Raw genomic sequence first — 24404 nt, 5'->3', positions numbered from 1 at the left:
GAGTTAATCTAAAAGCATAAAAAAAATTGAGCTGTATTAAATTCTCTAAAACTCTCATTTTTCTGAATCTTAAGATTGAGTAAATGCACAAAACAGTTTGGATGGGTTAATTTCAAAAGGCTAAAAGAACAAAAAAAAGAAACAAGCTATTTAATGTTAATTTCAAAAGGTTGAGGTCATCTAACTACTCCAAACACACAATTATCTAATGTGTTATTAAGCATCACAGTGACACAGTCCCATTGTAGAGAAATTAGGTGATCTCAGGCAATCATAGTTGCAAACGTTGACAGAACCGAGGTTTGTATTCCTACGTAACATATAAACCTATTGACTAGGAAACCAAATAAAAAATGCTTAGAACTGTATACTTGCCAAGGAAGAAAGATAATCTTATCTCTTGGTGAGATTAATTTGACACCTAAATAAAGTTGAATATTGTTAAATAGAAGTTAAATTAATTTAATTAGAAAGCGCCCATTTTCTATGTTCGATCAAGCTTTTGTTTTGTCATTTTTATTTTCTCAAATACTTTTCTTTTTAGAGAATAATTTTTTATAAAAAAAAAAGATAATAATTATAAAATTTTAGAAAATACTCTAAACTTCACTATCAATACCTCAATAATTTTTTTTATACTTCTCTCCTACGTTATAAATAAAAAAACGGTTTTGTTGGTTGTTAACGCGCCAACAGATAATTATTTCACACTATCATTTTAACCCCAATACTTCACATATTTTGTTTTCAACACCCCAACATTTCTTCATTCAACTCTCATCGCAAACTTCCATAGAAATCGAATTCTCAGCCTGATTTTTGTATCTATCGCTCGTGGATTGTGTTTTGTCAACGCATCAATTCTGTTGAATTTATTCAAATCCCTCCCTCCTCCCCCACAAAACCTTTTACAGGATTTCATCAATTTGTGCTGAATCGAAATATCCCCCAAAACCTACTACGATTCATACACACGAACTCGTAGTAGCATTAATCGCATTGTTCTCACGATTTTCAGTGATCGTTGATTGAATACGAAGCAGAATGGATGAAGTTAAAGATAAAATGAAGGGGCTGATGAAGAAAGTCAACAACCCCTTCACATCATCATCATCGGGCAAATTCAAGGGCCAAGGCAGAGTTTTGGGATCTTCCACTACGTCGTCACCGTCTCCGCCGCCGCCGCCGCCTCCATCTCAATCAGTGTTTTCTTCATCATCACTGTCTAATTCAAAGCCCTCTAATCCAAAGGTAAACACTATCTCCGAACATAAATCGGAGAACAGAGAGCCCGGGCCACGGATGAACCCTAAGGCACACGAGAAGCCGGAAAACGGCTTCGATCCGTTTGACTCATTGGTCACGACGGGGAAGAGGAACCCAAATGGCTATTCTTTGAGAGTTTTCGAGTGTCCGGTTTGCGGTGGAGGGTACGCCTCCGAAGAAGAGGTTTCCTCCCACGTCGAGTCCTGTTTGAGCAGAGCAGAATCGGGGAGTAGCGATAAGGAAGCCGATGGTGTTCGTGATCAGCTGCAGAGTTGTGTAAGCGCGTACACGTCGGGGAAGCCGAGCGATGGTTCGGTGGAGGTGTTGATAAGGCTTTTGAGGAATGTGGTGAAAGAGCCGGAGAATGCTAAGTTCAGGAGGATTAGAATGGGGAATCCAAAGATAAAGGAGGCGATCGCTGATGTCCCTGGAGGTGTGGAGTTGCTGGAGTGCATTGGTTTTGAATTGAAGGAGGAAGGTAGTGAAATGTGGTTTGTGATGGAAGAGCCTTCTAAGGAGCAGCTTGGTTTGGTTAAAAATGCTGTATTGTTGCTGGAGCCGAAGAAGGTAGAAGAGTTACCATCTAAGGCTCCAGTTAAGTTGGATAAACCTATTGAGAGGAAGCCAGTTGATAGACAGGTATAGTCCTTGCTAGGTGTTTGACTCCCTGTTTGATTGACTGTCTCATTGAACTATTTTTGGTGCTTTAGAACTATCATATCTTGGTCTTGTGATTCATCTGTCAAGTTTGTTTTGCTATCAAATGAGCCTATAGGTTACGTTTAGGTCTTAAAGAATTAGTTACAGCATATCAGAGGTACTGCTATGGAGGAAAATTTTATGAATAGTGGAAATCTATAGGCCTGCCTCCCCTAATTTCATGAAGTTACTGAATGTAGATAACTTTTAACAGGCCAGTTGGAAATTAGATGTTTCGATATTTGAAGTTGATAGCTACCATTGTGCAGCTCAAACTCCTGATTCAGAATGTCAAGATTGAAGAGTGTTGTTAGAAAATTAGTTGGACTTCTTTTGGTCAGACTAACTGAAAACTTTTGGTTCTTATTCTGATGAAATTCTTTTAAAACCTTATATTATAAGAGCAGGAGCTACCTGAAAGGGAGAATTTGTAATTGGTTAGGAATGGATTAAGGGCATGTAGATTGTATAAAATATCTCAGGTAGTGTGCTCTTTCCGTAAAATTAGATGATTATATGTTTGTTTATATAAATATAAAATAGTTATCACTTATGAATGACACATGTCATTAGTAGCTGCCTATTAGGTTCGATTGCTTTTCTGTTTGATATGGTAATTGGTCATAGCAGCTTCCATGCAGTTTCCTGTTACCCAATTGCATAAATATTATTTAGAGTGGAAAGTCTGATCGGATTTGTAAGTTTGTAGTTTGTTAAATTGTGTGAGACTTTAGGCTACTTACTACAGGTCCCAATTTATGACTCTGCTTTAGAGACTACCTCTGTTTCCTCCAATGGACATACTAAGCATATGTTATCTGGTTCTGATATTCTATCTTTAAGTTTTAACATGGACTCATGGAGTAACACTAGATATTTGTATTACTACTAAGCTCAAAGAGAAGTAAAACAGCTGTAAACCGTCTTCTGGTTGGTGAATTTGTATTCTCTGATTTAGTGGACACATGCATAAATGAATGTGAAGGGCATTTGAAAGTAAGTTTTATTTCGCCTTGCATGCTATATTTCTCGCTGACAATATGTCCTTCGCAATAAAAACAACAATTCGGCAGCTGAACTTGTTTGGCTAACTCTCATAAGCATCCAGAGATTCCAGATAAAGATAGTGGTTAATCACCCAAGTGGCACTGCAACTTTAAAGTACTGTAAAATGTATCTTATTTCTGAATTTTTAGAAAGACCTCAAATAACTTTTTTTTTTCTAGGAGAGACATAATCTACAGTGAAGAAAGTCAATCAATTATGTTAAACTTTCACACTTGTATTCCCTTTTCAAATTATAGTCTAGTGATTTCATGATTTGATTCTTGTGAATCCCCAATTAAAAAATCATTGATGTTGATTACATGTGATGCTTTGTTTTTCATCCTGCTGGAAATTTGGTCTAATATCAGAAAAGAGGGGTATCAATTAGAAATGACCACAAGATAGGATGCCTAGTTGGTACGGCATTTAAGTCTTATCCTCCGGGTTTGTGAAACCTCATGATTTAATGCAGACATTTGATAATGAGATTATGGGCTCATAAGAATTACGTTTGCAGTAAGCTTGACAAAAAGCTAGTAGAAGATATTATCTGAAAGTACCAAAGAATCTCATATGGATGCATGATATATTGGGTAGTCGGGCAATTCCTTGTCATTTATCGGCTGGGTCACTACCAATTGAGGAAGTGGTATTTGGTGCATTCTTGAATTTGGTAGAGAATGTTGAACCCATAAAGTCTAATGCCATACATTAAATATAGAAACTAGATTTCAATTTCTTTCTTGAAACATTTTGTATGCTTTGGGATGGGATTACATGATTTGGTGCCAGTTGGACTGAAGTCACTGAACTGAACTATTGTGTCCTGTAAACTCTTTGATGAAGTGTTTCATAATGAATGTTATACCCTGTTCAATGATAGATATGCCATATATTCTGATTATGTGGTTTGACAGTGCCATAAAATGCCTTAAAATATCCATCTACTATTTTATGTTTTATCTCACCTATGTTAGGATGGAGACTAGGAACCTTGAGCTATTCTTAACATATTGCTATATGTCTGCATAAACCAAAGGAATGTGATAATCAAAGACGCATAAGTCCACATAAGTATGTATCTGACAACTTTGTAGTTAGAATGTGATAATCAAAGACACATGTGGAAGAGAAAGGATTTCGTTGTGTACACACACACACACACACACACACATATAGGGTTGTTTTATATACCAAACTAGTAGTTGTCAGATACATACTTAGTATATATATATATATATATATATATATATATATATATATGAGAGTTAGTAGTTGGACATAAGTAAGGTGATGTGCTATTTCAGTTAAAGATAGGTAACTCCTTTACTGATATAACTTCTCTGTCCTACACAAGTTGATCACCTTATAATTTCTGCTCCAGTTTTCTTCCTTGCAGCACTTTGAGTCGAGTTCACCTAGGAGCAGTTCATGGCTTCATGATTCTTCCACTATCTGTTCTTTTTCGGGCTCTTTACTTCCCTGAGAATGAATTCTAATCACTTTTCCTCATTCTTGAAATCAGATCCGGGTATTCTTTTCCGTCCCCGAGAATGTAGCAGCACGGATTGAGCTACCTGATTCTTTCTACAACCTTTCAGCTGAAGAAGTGAAAAGGGAAGCAGAGTCAAGGAGAAAAAAGTTAGAGGAATCTAAGCTTCTCATTCCTAAATCATACAGAGAAAAGCAGGCCAAAGCTGCAAGAAGGCAGTATAATAAAACGGTCATTAGAATACAGTTTCCTGATGGAGTGGTACTTCAAGCTATATTTTCTCCATGGGAGCAAACTGGTGCTCTATACGAGGTTAGTCCTTTCATATATTTCCTATAGACTTAGAAACTATTGAATAAGTAAACCCATTTTATGTTATTGTTAGTACCCTGGGAATGAACTTTTGTTGTCTTACAAGCATATCCTTGATGATAGACAATACCGACTTCATGTCTTGTAAATACTAGATAACTTTTGTTTCATACCCTGGATTGCCAAATGCTAATACTTTTGACACTGAACTTTTACCTCGATACATAAGGTTCCACATATTTCAGTAGACTACAAGCTTTTATGTTAGTTGCATTATGTTTTTTCTTTTACTTTTCTTTTTATACATAAGTTGTAGTTTGGCTGTATTTACAACTAGTATTTAAAATTCAACTGAGCATTTGGGGTTGTCTCTTTTGTCCTTGGGATATTGTTTTACTTTTTAAATGATTAGCAATATTGGATAAGTCGCTTAGATTGTTACCTGTGCATGGTGAAGTTTCCCCCCTCTCAGATAAGAGATGTCTGGTTTTTAACCACTATGCTTAAAATAAATGACTCTTTTGTTTTTGGAGCTTATGAAATCCCTGTACCTTCTAATTTTGATATGAACCTTGAAGCTTATAAGCACGCATGAGTACGCTGAATCTTCGATGATCTCTTAAAAGCTTACAATTTCTTATTCGTTTAAATTTAAAGCAATGCATGGCACGATAAAAGTGTAAAAGCAATCTCAACAGGTATCTTACGCCTAGCTGTGAAATTTTGATATGTTTTGTAAAATTAACCAACCATCCCAAAATAATTTCCAAAATTGAAGTTCTAGGCCTCAATATCTGTTACAGAATGTGTCTTCGTTTACATTGTTTCATTCAATAAGTTGCAAAAGATCTCAAGTTTGTTTGGTTTCCATTGAAAGCAACTTGTAAAACAGATGGTGGGTGTATCAAATGGGTATTCTCATTTTTAAGGGAAGAGTTTCTACTCTCCCCTCGCATCTTTTTGACCATTTCCTCTCTAAAATCCTCGTACCAGACAGTTTTGTACATGTGTACCTTTTCAGTATAGTCAATGTCCTGATTTTTTTGATATACTCGATCAACTGATTTCTCTGTTGAATATATTGAACCAATTCTGTTCAGAAAAATATGCCAAAAAAGTGTGATATGCTAAAACATTTTATTCTGGCTGAGTAAAAGATAATAAGCACACAAAATATTACTGAGTTGAAACTCTTTTTCTTATGTTAGTTGGTGAGCAATGCACTGAAAGACCCAAGCTTAGAGTTTGAGCTGCTACATCCAGTTTTAGTGAAGCGACGGGTGATCCCACATTATCCAGCGGCAGGAGAGAGAGGAATCACATTGGAAGAAGAGGATTTGGTCCCTGCAGCACTTATTAAGTTCAGACCTATTGAAACAGGTGATACTGTTTTTACCGGTCTCTCCAACGAACTCCTTCAGATCAGCGAACCCTTTGTCTCTGCTTCTGCAGTTCCTGCTTCATAACGCGTACCCTCAATTATCGCAATACTAATTCTTCTGGAGAAAGTGGGAACCTATAGTATGTGTAGTCGATGTACCGTGGAAAATCAAGAGTCGACTATATGTTTGTGTCTCTGTATTTCATTTCTCATGCAACACAATTTGCCATTTTATTTCGATTTTCATCCAGATTTATGCTTGTGAAATACTGTATAAGTTGTGGATAGAACGACGAAGTTTATAGAAACAATTTTATTTCTATTTTTACTTTAATTTTTTGTGTTGGAACACAGGTAGTAGTATAAATATAGGAGTTGATATTCTTGCTCGAAGAGTTTGAGGATGGTTCGTTGATGGTTATTTAAGTACTAACCGTAGTAGCAACCCTTTATTTCCGATGGAGTTTCCTTGAAGTTGTAAGTTGTAGCTAACATAACTAGAAAATCAACTGAAAAGCAATTCTTTAGGTTAAATTGCATATTTCCTTTAGAATGAAAAATAAAGTATTCTTAAATTGTAACGTGGATGTGTTTAATAAATTAAACTCGTTTTTAACTTAAGTAACGGATTGACTACAGTTGAGTTTGACAATATCCAACAACTAAGTTCCTTCAAACCCAATGTTGAAAATGGCAAATTCATTTGGATTTAGAAACCTCCTTCTCATGTGGATTTAGAAACCTCCATTGAAGGAGGATGAAGTAACTGCTAAAATTGGGAAAAACTTTCGATAGAGAGACTGGAGAAGAAAAAAGAAAAATTTCATTATGGACTACATTTTGAAAGAAGTTGACTACAATTTACAATAATATGCCTTATATATAGGCTAGATTAATGCTAAACTAACTAATTAAAAGCTACTAATTACATTTTAATTTTTCTATTTCAACACCCAATAAAGTTTAAATGAATTTAATTGTGACCTTAACCTTGTCTAATGAATCAAACTCGTATTTGACTCAAAAATAATTAAACTTGAGTGAATTAGTCTGCGATCACAGCGATGACATACGTGTATTCTGGGCCTAATATGATTCTTATTCTTACTAGGATTATAGCTCGTTACGATGACATACGTGTATTCTGGGCCTAATATGATTCTTATTCTTACTAGGATTATAGCTCGTTATATAGTTGTTATTTCATTATAGGTTGTACTATCTCAAAAAGATAATGAAATTTCTAATTTGATATCGTCCCAAATATAGATACACGCGGTAGCGAATTGATTAAACAATGTACTATAATTATGACTTTATCTCATTTATACTGCGTTTATATGGAACTCCTACTAGTTAACATTATTTCTAATATTTTCCTTTTCATTTTCCGGAGAGAGATGGGATTTTTTCTGCACCGCTCAAATATTGTGGCGTTCATAACTCTTTCTAGAAAATATCTTCATGTTTAAAATGTGCTGAAAATGATTCTATTTAACAATTTCTAAACCCTAAAAAGTATAGCATATGCGAAAACATATACTACTAGTATATATTTGACGTATGAGCCCACCAAGAGTCTCCGTTTAACGTATTTATTTGATTTTATGTACAAGTATACAGTATAGGTGAAAAAATATTTGGAAATGATAAAATCTGGAATTTGAACTTTAAAATTTTTTAGTTATAAAATTAGTAAATTACTAACTTCAGCTACTATATACGACTTCGGGAAGGAATTTCTTAAGAGTTATTCTCGGTATAAAATACATAGGGAAGTATAGAGTTTGTATCTTAATTATATTTGTGTTGTCTTTGAATGGATAGCATCTACTAGTATATTATTAGGAAAGTAAGAATATGCATTAATGCATGTAATGTTTATTAGTATACAAAATTAAGTCAATACTAAGACATTTCAGAAATAGTTATTGTTACAAATACTCCCTCTATTCCACAGTAATAGAGTCATTTTGCCATTTTGGTACGTTCTATACTAATAAAGTCATTTCCTTTTTTAAGTAAAAGTCAACACATTTTTCCACACTTACTTTACTCTCTCTTACTTTATTCTCTCTTCATCTCTCTACCTTTTTCATTTTCCACTTTACTCTCCCTTTACTTAACCTACCTAACACAATTTTTTCTTAATCTTCGTGCCGAAAAGACATGCCTCCATTACTATGGAACGGAGGGAGTATAACACAAGGAAATTACGAAAATGAGGAAAAACAATAAAAAATATTACAAGTACGCCTGGAAATGCTGCCAAGCTAGTCCGGTGTAGTATTATTTGTAGAAATAAAGTTTTCTTATTTTCCTCTTGCATATCTAAGAGCATACCCACTTTTATTCATTTTTACTCTATACTTTTTCGCAAGAGCACAACACTCACATCCGTACTCTCCCGCAAGAGCACGCTCAAGGGTTCCACCATTCTTTTATTCAATTTAATTAAAAACATTTTCACAATATTAAAATGCATTAAAAATATCCAAAATACTATTACAAATTACTAAATATTTTAAATTTACATAATTAAAATCCTAAAAATTAAAAATTACATGATTAAATTCATAAAATTAAAAAAACCCAATACTCGTGGCCGAATTTCGCCAAATGTGCAGGATTAGGTCTTCTTGTAGCTCAAGTTGGGTTTGGTATAGCGCATTATGTGTCTTCTTTCGATCCTCTCGCGCATTGTCGCATGCACACCTCGGCGTGGGGGGAGACATTGCGGTTGAGCTTCCGGCTTCATCCTCGTCGGAAAAGTTAGCCGTCCTCAGTCCTTCGTCAGCTATAATCATGTTGTGCAAGATAATACACGTGTACATGATGTCGGCAATATTCTTTGTGTACCACAGCCGAGACGGGGTCTTCACAATGTTGAATTAAAATTGAAGGACCCCAAAAGCTCTTTCGACGTCTTTCCGAGCAGCCTCTTGACGTTGCACATAAAGAACTCGTTTCGGGTCTTGCGGCAAGTTGAGCGTCTTCACGAAAGTCAACCACCTTGGGTAGATACCATCGGTGAGATAATACCCCACGTGGTATGGATTTCCATTGACGGTGAAGTCGATCACCGGTGCTACACCATTCAAAAGATCATTGAAGAGGGGTGAAGAATAGAGCACGTTCAAGTCGTTGTTGGATCCGGCCACACCGAAATATGCATGCCAAATCCACAGGCGGTAGTCGGCGACCGCTTCAAGGATAAGCGTTGGGCCGCCGCCTTTGTGGCTGCTTAAGTGTTGCCCCCTCCAAGCATTCGGGCAATTCTTCCACCTCCAATGCATACAGTCAATGCTGCCAAGCATACCGAGAAATCCGTGGGAAGTTTCATGAAGATGAAGCAACCGCTGACAATTTTCGGTGGTGGGTGCCCGAAGGAATTTCTCACCGAAAGCAGAACGAATGCCGGCGCAAAATTTTTTGAGGCATAGGATTCCAGTTGACTCACGCACATGCAAATACTCATCGAACATATCAGCCGTTTGCCCGGTAGCAAGTTCTCGGAGGGCACAAGTACACTTCTGCAATGCAGAGAGACTTTGCCGACCGATTGCGTATTTACGTGATTGGAAGTATTCAACACGAGCGGACAATGTGTTGACAATACTCACGAACAAGCGTTTTGACATGCAAAAAAGGCGTTGTAAGTAATCTGCCGGAAACCTCGGCTCGTCGGAAAAATAGTCGTCAACGAGCCTTTCGTGGGTTCCCTCCCATCACGAGGGATGTAGCGGCGATTTAATCTCGTTGGTCGATGAGGAGGGGCGGGGGCAGCGGTGGCGACATAGGCTTCATAGGCGACACAATATTGTTGATAGTATTCTTGTTTTTCGCGCTCCGCTTCCGCAATAATATCGTTCATATCCATTTTTGAATTAAGAGAATGTTTGAGTAAGAGAGAAAGATGTAGGTGAGTTGCATGGAAAAATATGAGAGAAGTATGAGTGAGACATAATTTGATGTGAAAAATGGATGATGAATGTGTGTATTTATAAATGATTGTGGGATTAAATTTTTTTAAAATAAATAAAAAAAAAGGTAATTAAAAAGCTTTATGTTTGGGAATCCGAAATTTGTTTTTTTGGGATTATTTTCGATTAAAAAAATAAATTTCCAACGAAAATGTCGTTAGCAAATCAGGAGGTGCCACGTCGCCCTGCTCTTCGGCACGGCGGTGCTCTTGCTATCGAGCAAGGTCGTGCCGTCGGCAAGAGCATAGTGGCGAGCAGGGATGTCGCCGCGTCGACGGCACGGCGGGTGCTCTTGTGCAAGAGCACCGCTACGGATGCTCTAATGTTTAGTATCTTTATCATTTTATGCGTCATAATTGTCGGACAACCTTACAAGAGAAAGAACATGGAGGATGGGCTAATTGATAACTCTTAAAATAAATAAAAATAATTTCAAAATTGGATGTTTAGTGTGTTTGTTGTGACAGGACTTAACCTTCTCAAGCGTTTAGCATCCCAATCATTCTCTCATTCACTCTCTCTTCTTCGATCATCGTCTCCGTCCTTTCTTTTGTGAGTTCTGAAAGGTGATATATCTAGCGGAAGCAACCTCTTTAGTTTCCTTGTGAAGTCCGACACTAGATTGACTCTTTGTGAGTCCGATCTGCTAAGTCAGAGGAGATCTCGTTGATTCCTTGGGAGATTTGAGCTTATGTGAGTTTGACTGTGGTTTCCAATCGATCATGTGTTGAGTATATCTCTTTGTGTGTTGTAATCGATGACACTAGGGTTTTTGGGTTTGAGCACTTCTGAGTTACTCACCTCGGGGTTGTCGTTAGTGCAGAGCTTTTGTCCTAGCAGCAAGGAACTTAAACATTATTGTATGAGTTGCCGAGTTCGAGCCATCTTGACATCATTTGTAATTTCCTCCTTTATATAAGATTTAAAAAAAAAAAAAAAAACCTTGTGGTTGTAGTTACTGGAAGAGGTCCTTGGCCGATGTAGTTTTTGTGCAACCTGAGCCAACTTATCTTCGATATTTCCAACTTTGTTCAAGTTTTCATATTTCTTGTACAAATTCTTTTGGAGAATAGTGATAAAATGCAAACTTATATATTGTACAAATTCAAAATTTCTCAACACAGCTTTAACAGAATTTCAATACAATATCAACACAGTGTAAAATTTCAAGATTTTAATGTCAACACAGTATCAACACACTATCAACACAGCATCAATCATTGACTACCATTGAAATTCTGTTGACATTTTCCTGTTGATGTTTTTTTGTGATCTGTTGATATTTTTCAATGATCCAGATCATAGTTTTGAGTTTGTACAATATTTAGAGTTTTCATTTGATCACATTCCTTCTTTAGGATTTGTTGTTCTTGTGATACTAATACTTTTACTATAGAGTGTCTCTGATCATTCTTTTGGATTTATTGTCCTTTGTATCTAGATCTATTATATTGAGAGAATGATCCTCTCTAAATTCAAATACAAAATAGATCTTGATAATTGGTAAATTCGCAGTGACATGATCCTGCACCTTTGAATTGTTTGAAATTTCTCAATTGTCCACAATTTTTAATGTTTCTTAGCTGTTGATGATCTTATCTAATATACTCCATCCGTCCCACATTTGGAGTCACTTATTGTTATGGCTCGGATTTTAAGAAAGAGTTGAAGTGTGTAATAAATGAAGTGAGATGGTGGAGTTGGTTGAAGGTGGGTCCCTTTTGACTTTTGATTTTTGTTTTTATTTATTTTAATATAGATAATGACATTTTTATGTAATTTTGATGTAGAATGGGGTAAAATTATATGATCAAATATGGAAAATTCTAAAAGTGACTCTTAAATTGGGACGAACTTTTATGGTAAAAAGTGACTCTTAATCTGGGACGGAGAGAGTACTACATTTTACGTGATTGACTTAACATTGTTAATTATACTCTACATCATTGCATAAGTTCATAAATTAAATGTTGTTTCTCGCTATTATCTTTTTAAGTTTTAAAATCCACCACCAAGTTTGAGAATAAATAGTAGAAAAAGCAATTATATGAACATTATTGATGTGCCATATTTCCAACCAAAAAGGTCAAACTTAGGCTTTTGGCATGATAGATTTAAATCACAACTGCAATTCTTAAATCAAAGTCAATCTGTCATTTAATTAGGAAGATAGAGTTTAATTGACTTTATATATACCTACTACGTATTTTATGGCCTTGCACCCTAATTTATAGTATTAGTATAAGATCTTTTAAGGATTAGAATGTTTCCCTCATGTTTGGTAAAGTTGAAGAAAAAGACATATATAACACCCCTTTTCCTCTGCATCTACATTTTTCCTAAAATTTTATCCCAAATTTAACTGTCACATTTCTGTTCTTGTGCTTTTCTTTTTGGAGGTTTGATCTACTGTGCTTTATTAGTATCAGGGTTATATATGCATATTAATGTTACACAATGAATATTTACTTTTTTTTTAGTAAAAAAAGAATAATCTAAAGCTATATATGCATTGTTCACGTGCAAATAGTAAGAATGTTGTGAATTAATTCGGCTGTCGGCCTCACATATTTATCTCACTTTCTACCTAACATTTTTTAATGCGCGATTCATTTATATCCCCAAATTTGTCAAACAAAATAATAAGTAGCTATCATTTTTTTTTCCGTAAATAAATAAGTTAAATATTGAAACTTTTATTCCGTCACCCAAAACTCGAAACTTCTTTAACTTTTGAGGTTGCTTTCTCTGTTGTTAAAATTATAGTGGGAAAGAGAGATACGAAAATCTCTTTTCTTTACATTTCACCTCCCATTTTCTATGTTTGTCTCATAAAAATAAGTCATTTGGTATTAACATATTCTCCCAGTCTCAAAATATTAGATCTTTATTCATTTTTGGGGTGTCCCACATATTTGAGCTATTTCTATTTATGGTAAAAATTTGTTTTACTCCTAACTCCACTTACACTACTAAATAACATCTCCTAAATTCCTGTGCTCAAAAGAAATGACTCTAATATCTTGATAAAATAAGATAAAAGGAGAAAAAATAGTTGAACAATTGTGTATTGTATAGTGAGACCCATAAATAATAAAGTAAAAGAGAAGGAGATAAATGATGTCATAAATGGATATGAACTATTTATATGGGAAAGAAAAAAAAATAGTATGACCTATTTCTATGAGACGGATGAAATAAACTTACTCCCTCTGTTCCATAGTAGAGAGTTATTTTGTCATTTTGGTATGTTCCATAGTAGTGGAGTCATTTTTCTTTTTAGTAAGAGTGAACTACATAAATGGTACATGATCTTTCACCTTCGCACGCAAATGGTACCTGATCTTTATTTTATATCGTTTTTGGTACCCAGTGACAAAAATAACCCACCTACCAAACTTGTGATTATTTTGTTATGCAAGATATTTTTGGAAATTTCCATTAAATAGTATACCAAACATGTGATTATTTTTTTCTTCATTTCTTTTTTCTTTTTTTCTTTTTTAGTTTCTCCTTCTTTCTTTTTTCTCCATTTTCTTCTTCTTTTTTTTAATATTTTATCTTTCTTTCTTCTTTCTTTTTCTCATTAATTTATGTTTTCTCTTTTCTCTTCTCTTCTTTTCCTTTTCTCTTCTTTTTCTTCATTCTTTTTAGTGTTTTATACATACATCTAATTGCATTCATAATATAAATCAAGAACAAAACACTTAATTAAATTAATTATTTAAAATATTTAAATCAACTAAATATTTTGTATTGAATTGTTTTATACTCATTTTATGGATGAAACACCTAACTAAAAATATTCAACTCTTAATATCATTATAAATATAATTCACAATTTGAAATTTTTATTAAGATTATATTGAATAGTTATTAGTATAATGTAAAATAACAACAACAACAATAATAATAATAATAATTATTGTTATTGTATAATATTGTGTGATTCATAATTTAAGTAATTATATTATTATTATTTATTTATTACAACTAGTTTTTAGTATTATTACAATAATTAGATATAACTATAACTAGACTTATAATTAAATATATTTGAATGACATTAAAAAATAAATAAATTATTAATTTATAACATCAAATAATAATTGTAATATTGATCAATAATAATAGTATAAAGAGTGAGAAGAATGAGTGAAGAAATTAATATATCACTATTGGTACTTAGTTTTGTATGCCCAAAATAACCATAATGATACAAATGGAAATATGTATTTGTTTAGAGAGCATTTTGGGGTCAAAATTGCATTAGGTACCAAAAATGTGATTTATAGGTACCAAAAACGATATAAAATAAAGATCAGGTACCATTTATGTGCGAAAGTGAAAAATCAGGTACCGTTTATGTAGTTCACTCTTTTAGTAAAAATCAACACATTTCTACTCACTTATTTTTCCCTCTCTTACTTTCTTCTCTCTACTTTTACTCACTCATAACTTTATTATCTTTTTATTTAATACATTACACATCTTTTTCTTAATTTTTATTCCGAATAAAAATCTCTCCACTACTATAGAATATTGTGAGTATACCATATTTATTGATGTGATAATATGATTTTTTAAGTGAAAATGTGAAATAAGAAAGTGTTTTTTTATTTAAAAGAAATACATAGTGCTAAAATTGACGAGCAACTGAATAGTACTCCTAGGACACAGTTCAAACCAGAAATAATAATAAAAGCAATAAAATCACAATAGCAACATAAATAAATGCTCTATCAGATGAACACAAGAAAACAAAATCAAAAGAATAATTATAAAGAATTTAAAAGAGTCATATCTTGCGTCGATAACAAATGAAAGAGAATTTGCGAGCGAAGAGGATTTAGTCAAATTTACTAGAAACTATTATTAATTCCCTTAAAAAAACATCTAAAAATCTCGAAATATTATTTTTGTAATTTGCATATAGTTAGATTTTCTAGCCAAAAATCCAAGTAAAAAGAAAGTTGGCACACTACTTCACTTCCATAATTTATTTTCTATTTTGAACAATACTGAATTAACTCCACTAATTTTTATTTTTATTTTTTGATTTAACCACAGGTGTACCGAACCCATCTTTTTTGCGAAATCCGACTAATCCTGCTCGACCGGGTTTACGAATTAAGGCCGAAAGTCTCCCAGCGGGTGACGGGGTTTGAACCCATGACCTCATGGTCACCACAGCTCCGCGCTGCCAACTGCGCTGCGACCCGTTGATAACTCCACTAATTTTCAATAGTGGCAAACTGAGTTAAGAGATTAAATCGTGAAGACATGTGGCTAACATACCGTGTGGTCCAACCTAATGACATCGATTATCGCATGTGATCTTTTACCGGCCAACCCCTGCGCCGGTAAGTAACGGTTCATCCATTATTATTTTTCTACCAGAATTTTTGGTAAATTCAGTCTCAATTTAAAATTGTTTTATCAATATCTAAAGATAAATTTTCACATATTTTTTATAATTTTATGAATTCCGATTTTCATGCATAAGGTAAAAGTCTATGTCAACGAGTCAGCAATCAACACAACTAGAAAATCTTCTGTGGTTCCATTTACTACAGTTACAACTTTGAACCATTTGCTTTTCCTTTTAAAAGGGCTTTTTCTGCATATGTAAATAATTTCAACAATTCTCTTCATTTCTTATACCTCTTTGTCGCTTCAAATTCTGAGATATGGAGAGAGATTTCATGGGGTTGAACCCTAACAAAGATGCCACTGTTAAGGAAGAGGTTGTTGAAGGCGTCGTCGAAGAATCTGGTCATTTCTCTCTCCTGTTTATGCTCTAACAAAATTCCGTTTATTTCACGCTCAAATTCATGAGAATTTTAGACGTTTTGTTTGATTTCTTTGCCCCAGCTGTACGCGGTGTACTTGTTTGAGCGTTTGTTCCAAATTTCTGAAGGTTTTATGTGTTTTTAGGCGTTTTTGTTTTTCCCTAATTTGAAGATGTGTATAAGAAATATTGTTGGTGTTTCTGTGTTTGTAAACATGTTAATAAGAGTTTTTGTTAGCTTTGTTGAACACAATCATAGTATCACTTTTAATTCATATCTTCTTCTTAGAAATGCTGTCTTGATCTGTTAAAGAAACGGAATGATACTGGCTGTCTCTAATTTGCTTGAGATCTGAACCAGCAGCTGAGTTGACCAAATTTCATTTCAGCTACTAATCTTTCCATTTTAGAAAACATAAGAAAGGGGAGGAGAGTGAATCTTCTTATGCTTTTAATAGTTGTTCCGATCTGTCCAATTGTGTTATGAGTTCAATAGTTCAATTTACGTTGAAAACTTTGATCTCTGTTATACATACGACTCAAATACCTTCAAACATGGCTGTAACTAAAAGTTAAAGACTGGATGACTTAGACTTGGAGAGATGATTTCTAACATGCTGTTTTTTTTGCAAAAAAATAAAAACAAAAATGGTCAGGATTTGCAAGGAGCTCTGGGCCTGCAAACAAGGCGTCTGGCCTCCCTCAGTTTATGTCAAAGGTAAAATCTGATCTTCTTGCATCTCTTGGAGATATATTTGAGTCATATTTGACTCTGGTCTGATCATGTTTGGGTCATGTATTGACATTGTTCCATCCTTTTATTACACCACGTCGCATAATTATTAATCCTCATGGAGTTATCTCCCTTTTGATATTTCAGTATCTAGATAGCAAATATTGTGCTTGGGAAACACCTGCATTTATTGAACTGGTTAATGCAACAAAGAGAGAATAAACTTTATGTATGGAAATTTGAGTGTTTAAATTAACATCTGATCCACGGCGTGAAGAGCAAATAAGTTATCTATTGTAAAAACTGCCTTTATAGATTAACATCTGATTTATGCTGCAGAATGGGCAGCCTGCATATTCTATGAGTCCATTTTCCATGAAGCCACAGTTTCTTGGTGGAAGTACTCATGCTGGAGTAACTGAACAATGGTGAGCTGCAATCTTGACTCATACTTCATTCGCATCATCTATTGTAATCTTCTTATGTTATTAGTTGAACATCCGTAAGACATTTAATAAGCAATGATGTGTCGTGGTGTAAATGTGCCTGTCTAAACAACTTCTTGTTCTCTGTTATCTTTTTTTTTGTAGGAACAATTCTAAGGCTTCTAATGCTCCTGCTCAGATGACTATTTTTTATGGTGGAAAAGTGTGTGTCTTTGATGACATTTCCCCTGAGAAGGTTCCTCATTCTCTGCACGACATCGCTTTTGTTCTGTTTATTTCTGTGATGCTGTGCACTAATTGATTTCCCTCACTGGGTATATTATCCAGGCTCAAGCAATCATGCTTTTGGCTGGAAATGTGTATGCCCAATCTATGATGGCTCAATCAAAACTTCACATGCAAGCACCTGCATCCAAAGTTCCAGCAGTAGATCAACCATTGGTTAACCAATCCATGAGCACTCCACCATGTTCTGGACTCCCAAGCCCTATGTCTGTTTCTTCTCACCCCATTGGTCATTGTGGTGTTCCGGGTACTAACAATGATGACATCAAGGTCTCTAAGACCGCTGGCATGTCACCTGCCCATGCTAATAATACTGAACCTTCTAGAGTGATGTCATCTGTTGCTGCATCTGCTATAATGTCATCAGGTATGTTATCGTCTTCAGTTGAACCTGAAGTTTACTATTTGTTGCACCAATTGCTCAATAATTCACTTTACATTACCAAGTCGTCTCTATCATCTTTGTGTCATCATAATTCATATGGAGAAGTGTTAAGTACATGAATTAAAATGTTCTTTTTTCACAGCTGTTCCACAAGCAAGGAAAGCATCACTGGCTAGGTTTCTGGAGAAGCGCAAGGAGAGGTAACTTTGTTGATTCTCTTTTCCTAAAGAAAAAATCAAACATATACCCTAAATCAATGCACATGGCTAGCGTCATACTATATCATAGGGAGTATTTCTTACGGGGAAAGACAATAAATGTATTACTATTCCTTTTTTCCCATCCTTTCTATTTAAGGCTTTTGCTTTCTTTGGAACATTTTTTCTTAATAAGTTTAGTCACATTCATGTACCAGCACTAAATATCCCTTTTGCAGTAGGATAATTTTTTGTGCAAATTAGACTTCTTATGCACATTAGAGACTGGTTTCTTCTATTTTTCCTTTTTCTCTTCTTGGATTGGCTATAGTTGAGTATTGAGTGACGAACATTAAGTTGGTGGTTGCATTTTTCTTGAAGGGTGATGAGTGCAGCAGCACCATACAACCAGGGCAAGAAGACGGCGGATTGTAAAACGCCAGAGTCGAATGATTTTGGATTCTCAGCTACGTCTACCTTCTCTAGTTCGGTCGCTGTCAGCAAGGATGACTGAGTGTAATATATGTGAGATCTTCTCTTATGTAGCTAATAAACCCTGAAGTTTGTACTAATAGCTTGCATTCTGGTTGTGGATCTATAACGTTTATGAATTTGGCTATATATATGTTGTATAATTCCCTAAGTTGTTGTAATATTATTTCTAAAAAATGCAACTCTTGGTAGGCAAACTACCTTATTTGTATCTAATGCCAACTCTAGATGATCTAGAACTATATCATGGCTCAGTGTTTGGTGTTTGAGATCCACATTTGAACTATTAGGTTGAATTATTGCGAATACATTCCGTTTATGTTTTTTACTACTATTAAACTGTGGCTGATAAAACTCACATAATATATGCTTGGATATTTTTGAAGTTGAGTGAGTGAGGCATGACAGCTCATTGGTTATTTATAAATCCACATTTTGCATGTGACAACAATCAATAAATGGTGGTCGTTGAGTGGAAAGTGAGTGGACAGTGATGGATGTGGCTAGCTTAAACTTTTTTTTTCTCTCTACACATTTCTCCTCAATGTCCTCATATAGGGTAGGGATGCATGGTTAACAGTAATCAGATCGGAAATGGCAGTTATGATTTCCGATCTGGAACCTATGTCTTATTGGTTTCATCGGTCCAGTTCCAATATTTTTGAACCAGGAATGACTGTTAGTAGCCGACTTTGGCAAAAAAATGTGAACAACTGGGGAAATTTTGAAAAATTATGGAAAGGTGTCGAAAATCGATAAAAACTCGAGTTAGTTATGGACTGTTTCGGCGTCGCTCGGATTTGCAACTGGCAGCACACCCCTATGGTACTTAACTCAAATAATTTTAATATGAATGAAAGTACAGAAATTTTATTTTTTGCTATAAGAACTTGATCAGTCATGTCTAGATTTAAGAGTAGTACTATAATTTTTGTATGAATACTACCCAATCAGAGGATAATCCATTACTATTCAGCTGTTAGATAATCTAACAAAAGATTGACATTGCGACTATATTTTAGGGGTGGATCCCTGCTGTGGTTGGAACACAGCAGGAGGTGCTGTGCTGTGGAACGGTGCCGTTTTAATTCAATTAGAACATCTCCTGCCTTTTCTATTTAAGCTAACACTTGCCATGGAACGATGACGTTTCTGCCTCACTTTTACAAACTTTGCTCTATCTAACTTTAACACCCGATGCACTAACTACACATACAGATTCAGACTACTAATAATGATTTTATTTAAATGGCGACTAATTAGGAGCTTAAGATAAATTTTATAATTTCATATTCAGTTGCATCAGATTCACTTAAATATTACTCCCTCCGTCTCTAAAGAATATGTATTTTGGAGTTGACACGAATTTTAATACAAAATTGATAAATTAATAGAGATGGAGAGAAAAAGTAATTAAAGTATTGTTAGTGGAGAATGAGTACTACCTCATTAGAGTGAAAAGAATTTTTCGAAATTGGAAAGTGCATATTCCATGTAGGACGGATTAAAAAGAAAAACATACATATTTTTGTAGGACGGAGGAAGTAGCAGCTATTAACATAATGTTAAATTAATTTAATATCAATAAATTATTAGTATTTGAAATTATAGTTAGAGACTTGGAGCTTATCGGTTGCAACTGGGAGTTATCAATTCTAGTTATACTTCATAAAAACTAAACATTTATCACATTCGGAAAGTTACTTTAAATATATTAATCTCAATTATAATATATTAATATTACACTAAATAATTTAAAAAATACTCCGGTAACTGAAAGTCCCTTTGTACTACTTATTTTTAAATTGTTTTAGTACTATTACTATAATATAATTGAGATTTAATAATTTAAAGAATAATTGTCATTTATATTAGTATAATTTTAAATTTGTTGACTTCTTCTTGTTGATCTCATAACTTTTAAAGTGAAATATAAAATTATAATTTATAAAAATTTAAAATTATGATAAGACAGCATTACGTAGTGTTTTGATAAAATGTCATTTTATTTATTTAAAGTGTTAATTAAAGTATGTTGATATATAAAAATGATATGAATTTATTGCTATATCATATTTTTGGTTTTGTCGAACTAGTTTTAATTTTGACCATCATGGGACAATTGAAAATTATAAAATGTTATATTGAGTTTCAAAGTTATGGAAATGGCTAAAATTAAATGACAAAATAATTAATAACAATAAAATTTGAATATAAAATGACTTTTAAAAATTTGATAAATTTTTACTCTAAAACAAATTAGACATGAAATTGATAACTCCCTATTGCAAACTGCAATCAATAGCCGCTAATTATAATTTTAAGTAATACTCTATTGATATTACATTAATATATAATAATACTTCTCCTAGTTAACATAATTTAAATGATAAAATTTTTATCACCAAAAATTAATATTCAACCAATTATCACTATTACTTATATAAATAAATTCACCATTCAACCAAATTGGAGTATTAAATAATTCTAACTTCATCAAAAGTAGTTTGGACGGTAGAACTAGTAGTGCAATGTTTACTTAAATCAATTATCAAATAAAACATTGATATTGCAAACTACATTATCAGCTAGTGTCATCTTAATTAGAAAAGACATGAGATGTTCTAATTGAATCAAACGGCACCGTTCCACAACACAGCACCCCCTGGAAACCACAGGAAGGGATTCACTCCCCTTTATTTGTAACACAATCAATCCAATCCAGTTATATAATGTTAGGTTTTCGTTTTATTATTACGAAAATTTTAACGGAACTAATAATATAACCTGAAGTCTTCCGATACTCTAGATCCATTTTGGTCCATTCAATGAAAATACTACTCCACTCGTCCCATTTTAGGAGTCTCATTTGAGTTCGTCACGGGTTTTAAAAAAATGTAAAGGAAAGTTAATGAAAAAAGATAGTGGAATGTGGGTCTTACTTTTATATATTAGTTTTATAATAAAATATGAGTGAAAAAATGTTAGTGGAATGCAGATCTATTACCATTTATGGAATATTCCAACCGGGACTCCTAAAGTGGGACACCCAAAAATGGTTAACCAGGACTCTTAAAGTGGGACGGGGGGAGTAGTTCACTTCTATTTTTAGCAACTTCATTCTCTCTAATGTTGTGGGCCCAATCTCTCTAAGAGCGGATCTACATTATGCATAGGTGGGACATTTGCCCCTCCGCATTTTACAACACATGTATATCTATTACTACCTCTTACTCCCTTCGTCCGCTGATAGGGGTCCCATTTCTTTCCGACATAGGTTTAAGAAATGTTAAGAAAAGTGGATGGAAAGTTAGTGGAATGTGTATTCCACTTGTATATATTAATTTTAAGTGAGAGAATGAGTTAGTGGAACGTGAGGTCTCCTTACCATTTATGGTACTTATGAATCGGGACTCCTATTCGTGGACGAACCAAATGAAAAAACGAGACTCTTATTTGAGGACAGAGTGAGTATAAATTTTATTTCTTCTAATCTATACATATATAAAGTCACAGTTTTGGCTGGGCCCACTTTTCCCTCCAACTTTAATAAAATTTGAATTTATCATACTACATAACTTTTTGACTCATATTTATCAAAATTTATTACATGCTCTCATTGTTTTGATACATGTTAAGCAATCTCAGGTTATCACAAGACGTTTGAAAGACATGTAAATGAATAGATTTTATGATCCAAAGGTTACACTAATAATCTAATGTGCAAAACCATTCTTAAAAATTAGAGTACTTTTTAGCTAAAAAGCCAAATCATCTGAAATGGTGTATAGTACCCTTGTACAAGGTGAATGACACTACTGTAAAACTAATTAACAACAGTGTGTAATAACCAATATATATTGCAGTGCATAAATTTGACTTATAGAAGAAGATTTGAACCTCTATAAATATTAGGATTAACAATTGGTAAAGTATTTTCTGTGTACCAACTTTCCTCTTTCTATAGTGTTTTTTCCTCTCAATTTTATGAGAAGTTATTCATATTCTTTCTTTTATTGTTTATTTGTTGTTCCTATCTATTTTTCATATAATGAACAAATCTTTTGACAACATCTTCGCGGCTGTGTGCAGAAATCTGGAAAAATGGAGAAACAGACAAAAGAAGAGGAGAATCAGTGACAATATTGAGAATGAGAATGAGAATAAGTTTAAGTTAGCAACACACTCCTACTTATTAGAGCCTTCAAATGGTATGTTAAAACAATAATCAAAATTCTTTTTTATAAGAAAGTAATTTCAAATTTAATCAATAGTCAATCACTCAATTCTAATTTTAGAACTAATTTTATTTTGAATTATTTTTTAAATATACATAAAATTATATATTCTGGTGTACAACTACATTTTTCTTCACAAATTTAAACTATTTAAAAATGAACTGATCAATCCCCGATTGAAAAATTCAGTGGTTACCGTATCTTGAAATAGCAAAAAATAAGATAAGGACGAAATCATATTTTGTAGTATATCGTGAACCAAGACAGATACAAAATTCCAGAGACAAATGAGTGAGCAACGGAAGAAAGAGTTAGCTTACATAGTGAGAATATTCATAGGGCCATCAATCAGCAGTCAAACATCACATTCCTGAATCACTCAAAGCACTTCATCTTCTTCTGGATTTCTATGGCCACATCTTTACAAATAAAACATGATTAAATATTCCAACTCTCATTTTCTATTTGGTGAGGAACGCAAATGTTTTGGACGGCTGAAATTAAGCATGGCAGAAGCATATTGCTCGACTAATCGGGAGAGGATCTGGGGTTTTCGACAGAATCACACAAATAAGGTAAAATGAGGAAAAGAACTGAGAAGAGGCTGCAGGATAAAGTGAGGGTTAACCATATTATTTATCTGATGTGTGTTGGGCTTGAATTAGGGTGTAGCCAAGCAATTTAAATGCAGAGCGCGCAAGCAGCCAAGTGATCAACCACAAATGAGGCGGAATGGCAGGAGGCCGGGAATTTTCACAACTTGCGATGTAGACACCCGTCTACATTGTAAATGCTTTCATTTTACTCTCTAATACTCATTCAACAAAATATAATTTTGATCGATCTTCGAAATTTATAAGTGGGAGTGGGCACATTAATTCACATATTGCAGACTTTTTATACTTTTAGAATTTAGATTCTATATAATATTTTTTTTCATTTTATCGGCATTACTTATTGTTAATCTTATAATGATAGATTTTGTGTTTAATTATATGCTGTAATTTTTTTTAGAATATTGAGACGTTTGAGTAGAGTCCTGTTAACTACAAATCCACCCTTAAAGATCGAACTAGAGACCAAATTAGGGTCACACATTTTTCTTAATCTTATGGTTATGATTAATTTATAATTAATTTAATATTTTATTAAATAAAAATGTTTTTTTTTTAGATTTTTTAATTTTTTTTTATTCGATAAAAACTTGCTGGAGTAAATAATGAACCATATTCACTACATAATGAACTAAATGAATGTATGCTATGAACTTATTACTTCTTTCAGTCGTGCTATTACTTCATTCCGTTAGTTTATTACTTCATGTATTCATGCTATTACTTCATTCTATTAGTTTATTACTTCATTCAGTCATGCTATTACTTCATTCCATTAGTTTATTACTCCCTCCGTCCCAGAGAAGATGTCAAACTTGAGAAATGGCACGGGATTTTAGGAGATGTTATTTTGTGTGTTAAGTGGTGAGAGAAAATATAATTTTATAATTGATGTGAGAAGGAACTTTTTCCAAAAAAGGAAATGCGACATCTTTTGTGGGACAAACAAAAAAGGAAAGTGTGACATCTTTTGTGGGACGGAGAGAGTACTTCATAATGTGTTATGACATAATTATCTTTCAGTTGGGTTTAGGGTTATTACT

The 24404-nt window shown here is 33.8% G+C and overlaps 2 protein-coding genes across 2 annotated transcripts; both read left to right on the top strand.

The window, feature by feature from the left end:
- The first annotated feature begins 674 nt into the window (after positions 1 to 674).
- On the top strand, positions 675 to 6531 carry PUX2 (plant UBX domain-containing protein 2). Its single transcript, XM_048126328.2, has 3 exons — positions 675 to 1905; positions 4538 to 4816; positions 6025 to 6531. The coding sequence occupies exons 1-3, from the start codon at positions 1045 to 1047 to the stop codon at positions 6280 to 6282; spliced, it is 1398 nt and encodes a 465-aa protein (XP_047982285.1). The 5' UTR covers positions 675 to 1044; the 3' UTR covers positions 6283 to 6531.
- Positions 6532 to 15754: 9223 nt separating this feature from the next.
- LOC125222559 (protein TIFY 7) lies at positions 15755 to 18751 on the top strand. Its single transcript, XM_048125239.2, has 7 exons — positions 15755 to 15955; positions 16628 to 16689; positions 17044 to 17132; positions 17295 to 17385; positions 17478 to 17802; positions 17963 to 18020; positions 18399 to 18751. Exons 1-7 carry the CDS (start codon positions 15871 to 15873, stop codon positions 18529 to 18531), a joined length of 843 nt encoding a protein of 280 aa, XP_047981196.1. The 5' UTR covers positions 15755 to 15870; the 3' UTR covers positions 18532 to 18751.
- Positions 18752 to 24404: the final 5653 nt, after the last annotated feature.

Source organism: Salvia hispanica, chromosome 1 (assembly GCF_029641045.1).
Source record: "Salvia hispanica isolate PSC_SH4W2 chromosome 1, Shi_PSC_v1, whole genome shotgun sequence".
Lineage (NCBI taxonomy): Eukaryota > Viridiplantae > Streptophyta > Magnoliopsida > Lamiales > Lamiaceae > Salvia > Salvia hispanica.
This window is presented reverse-complemented; position numbering and strand designations above follow the sequence as displayed.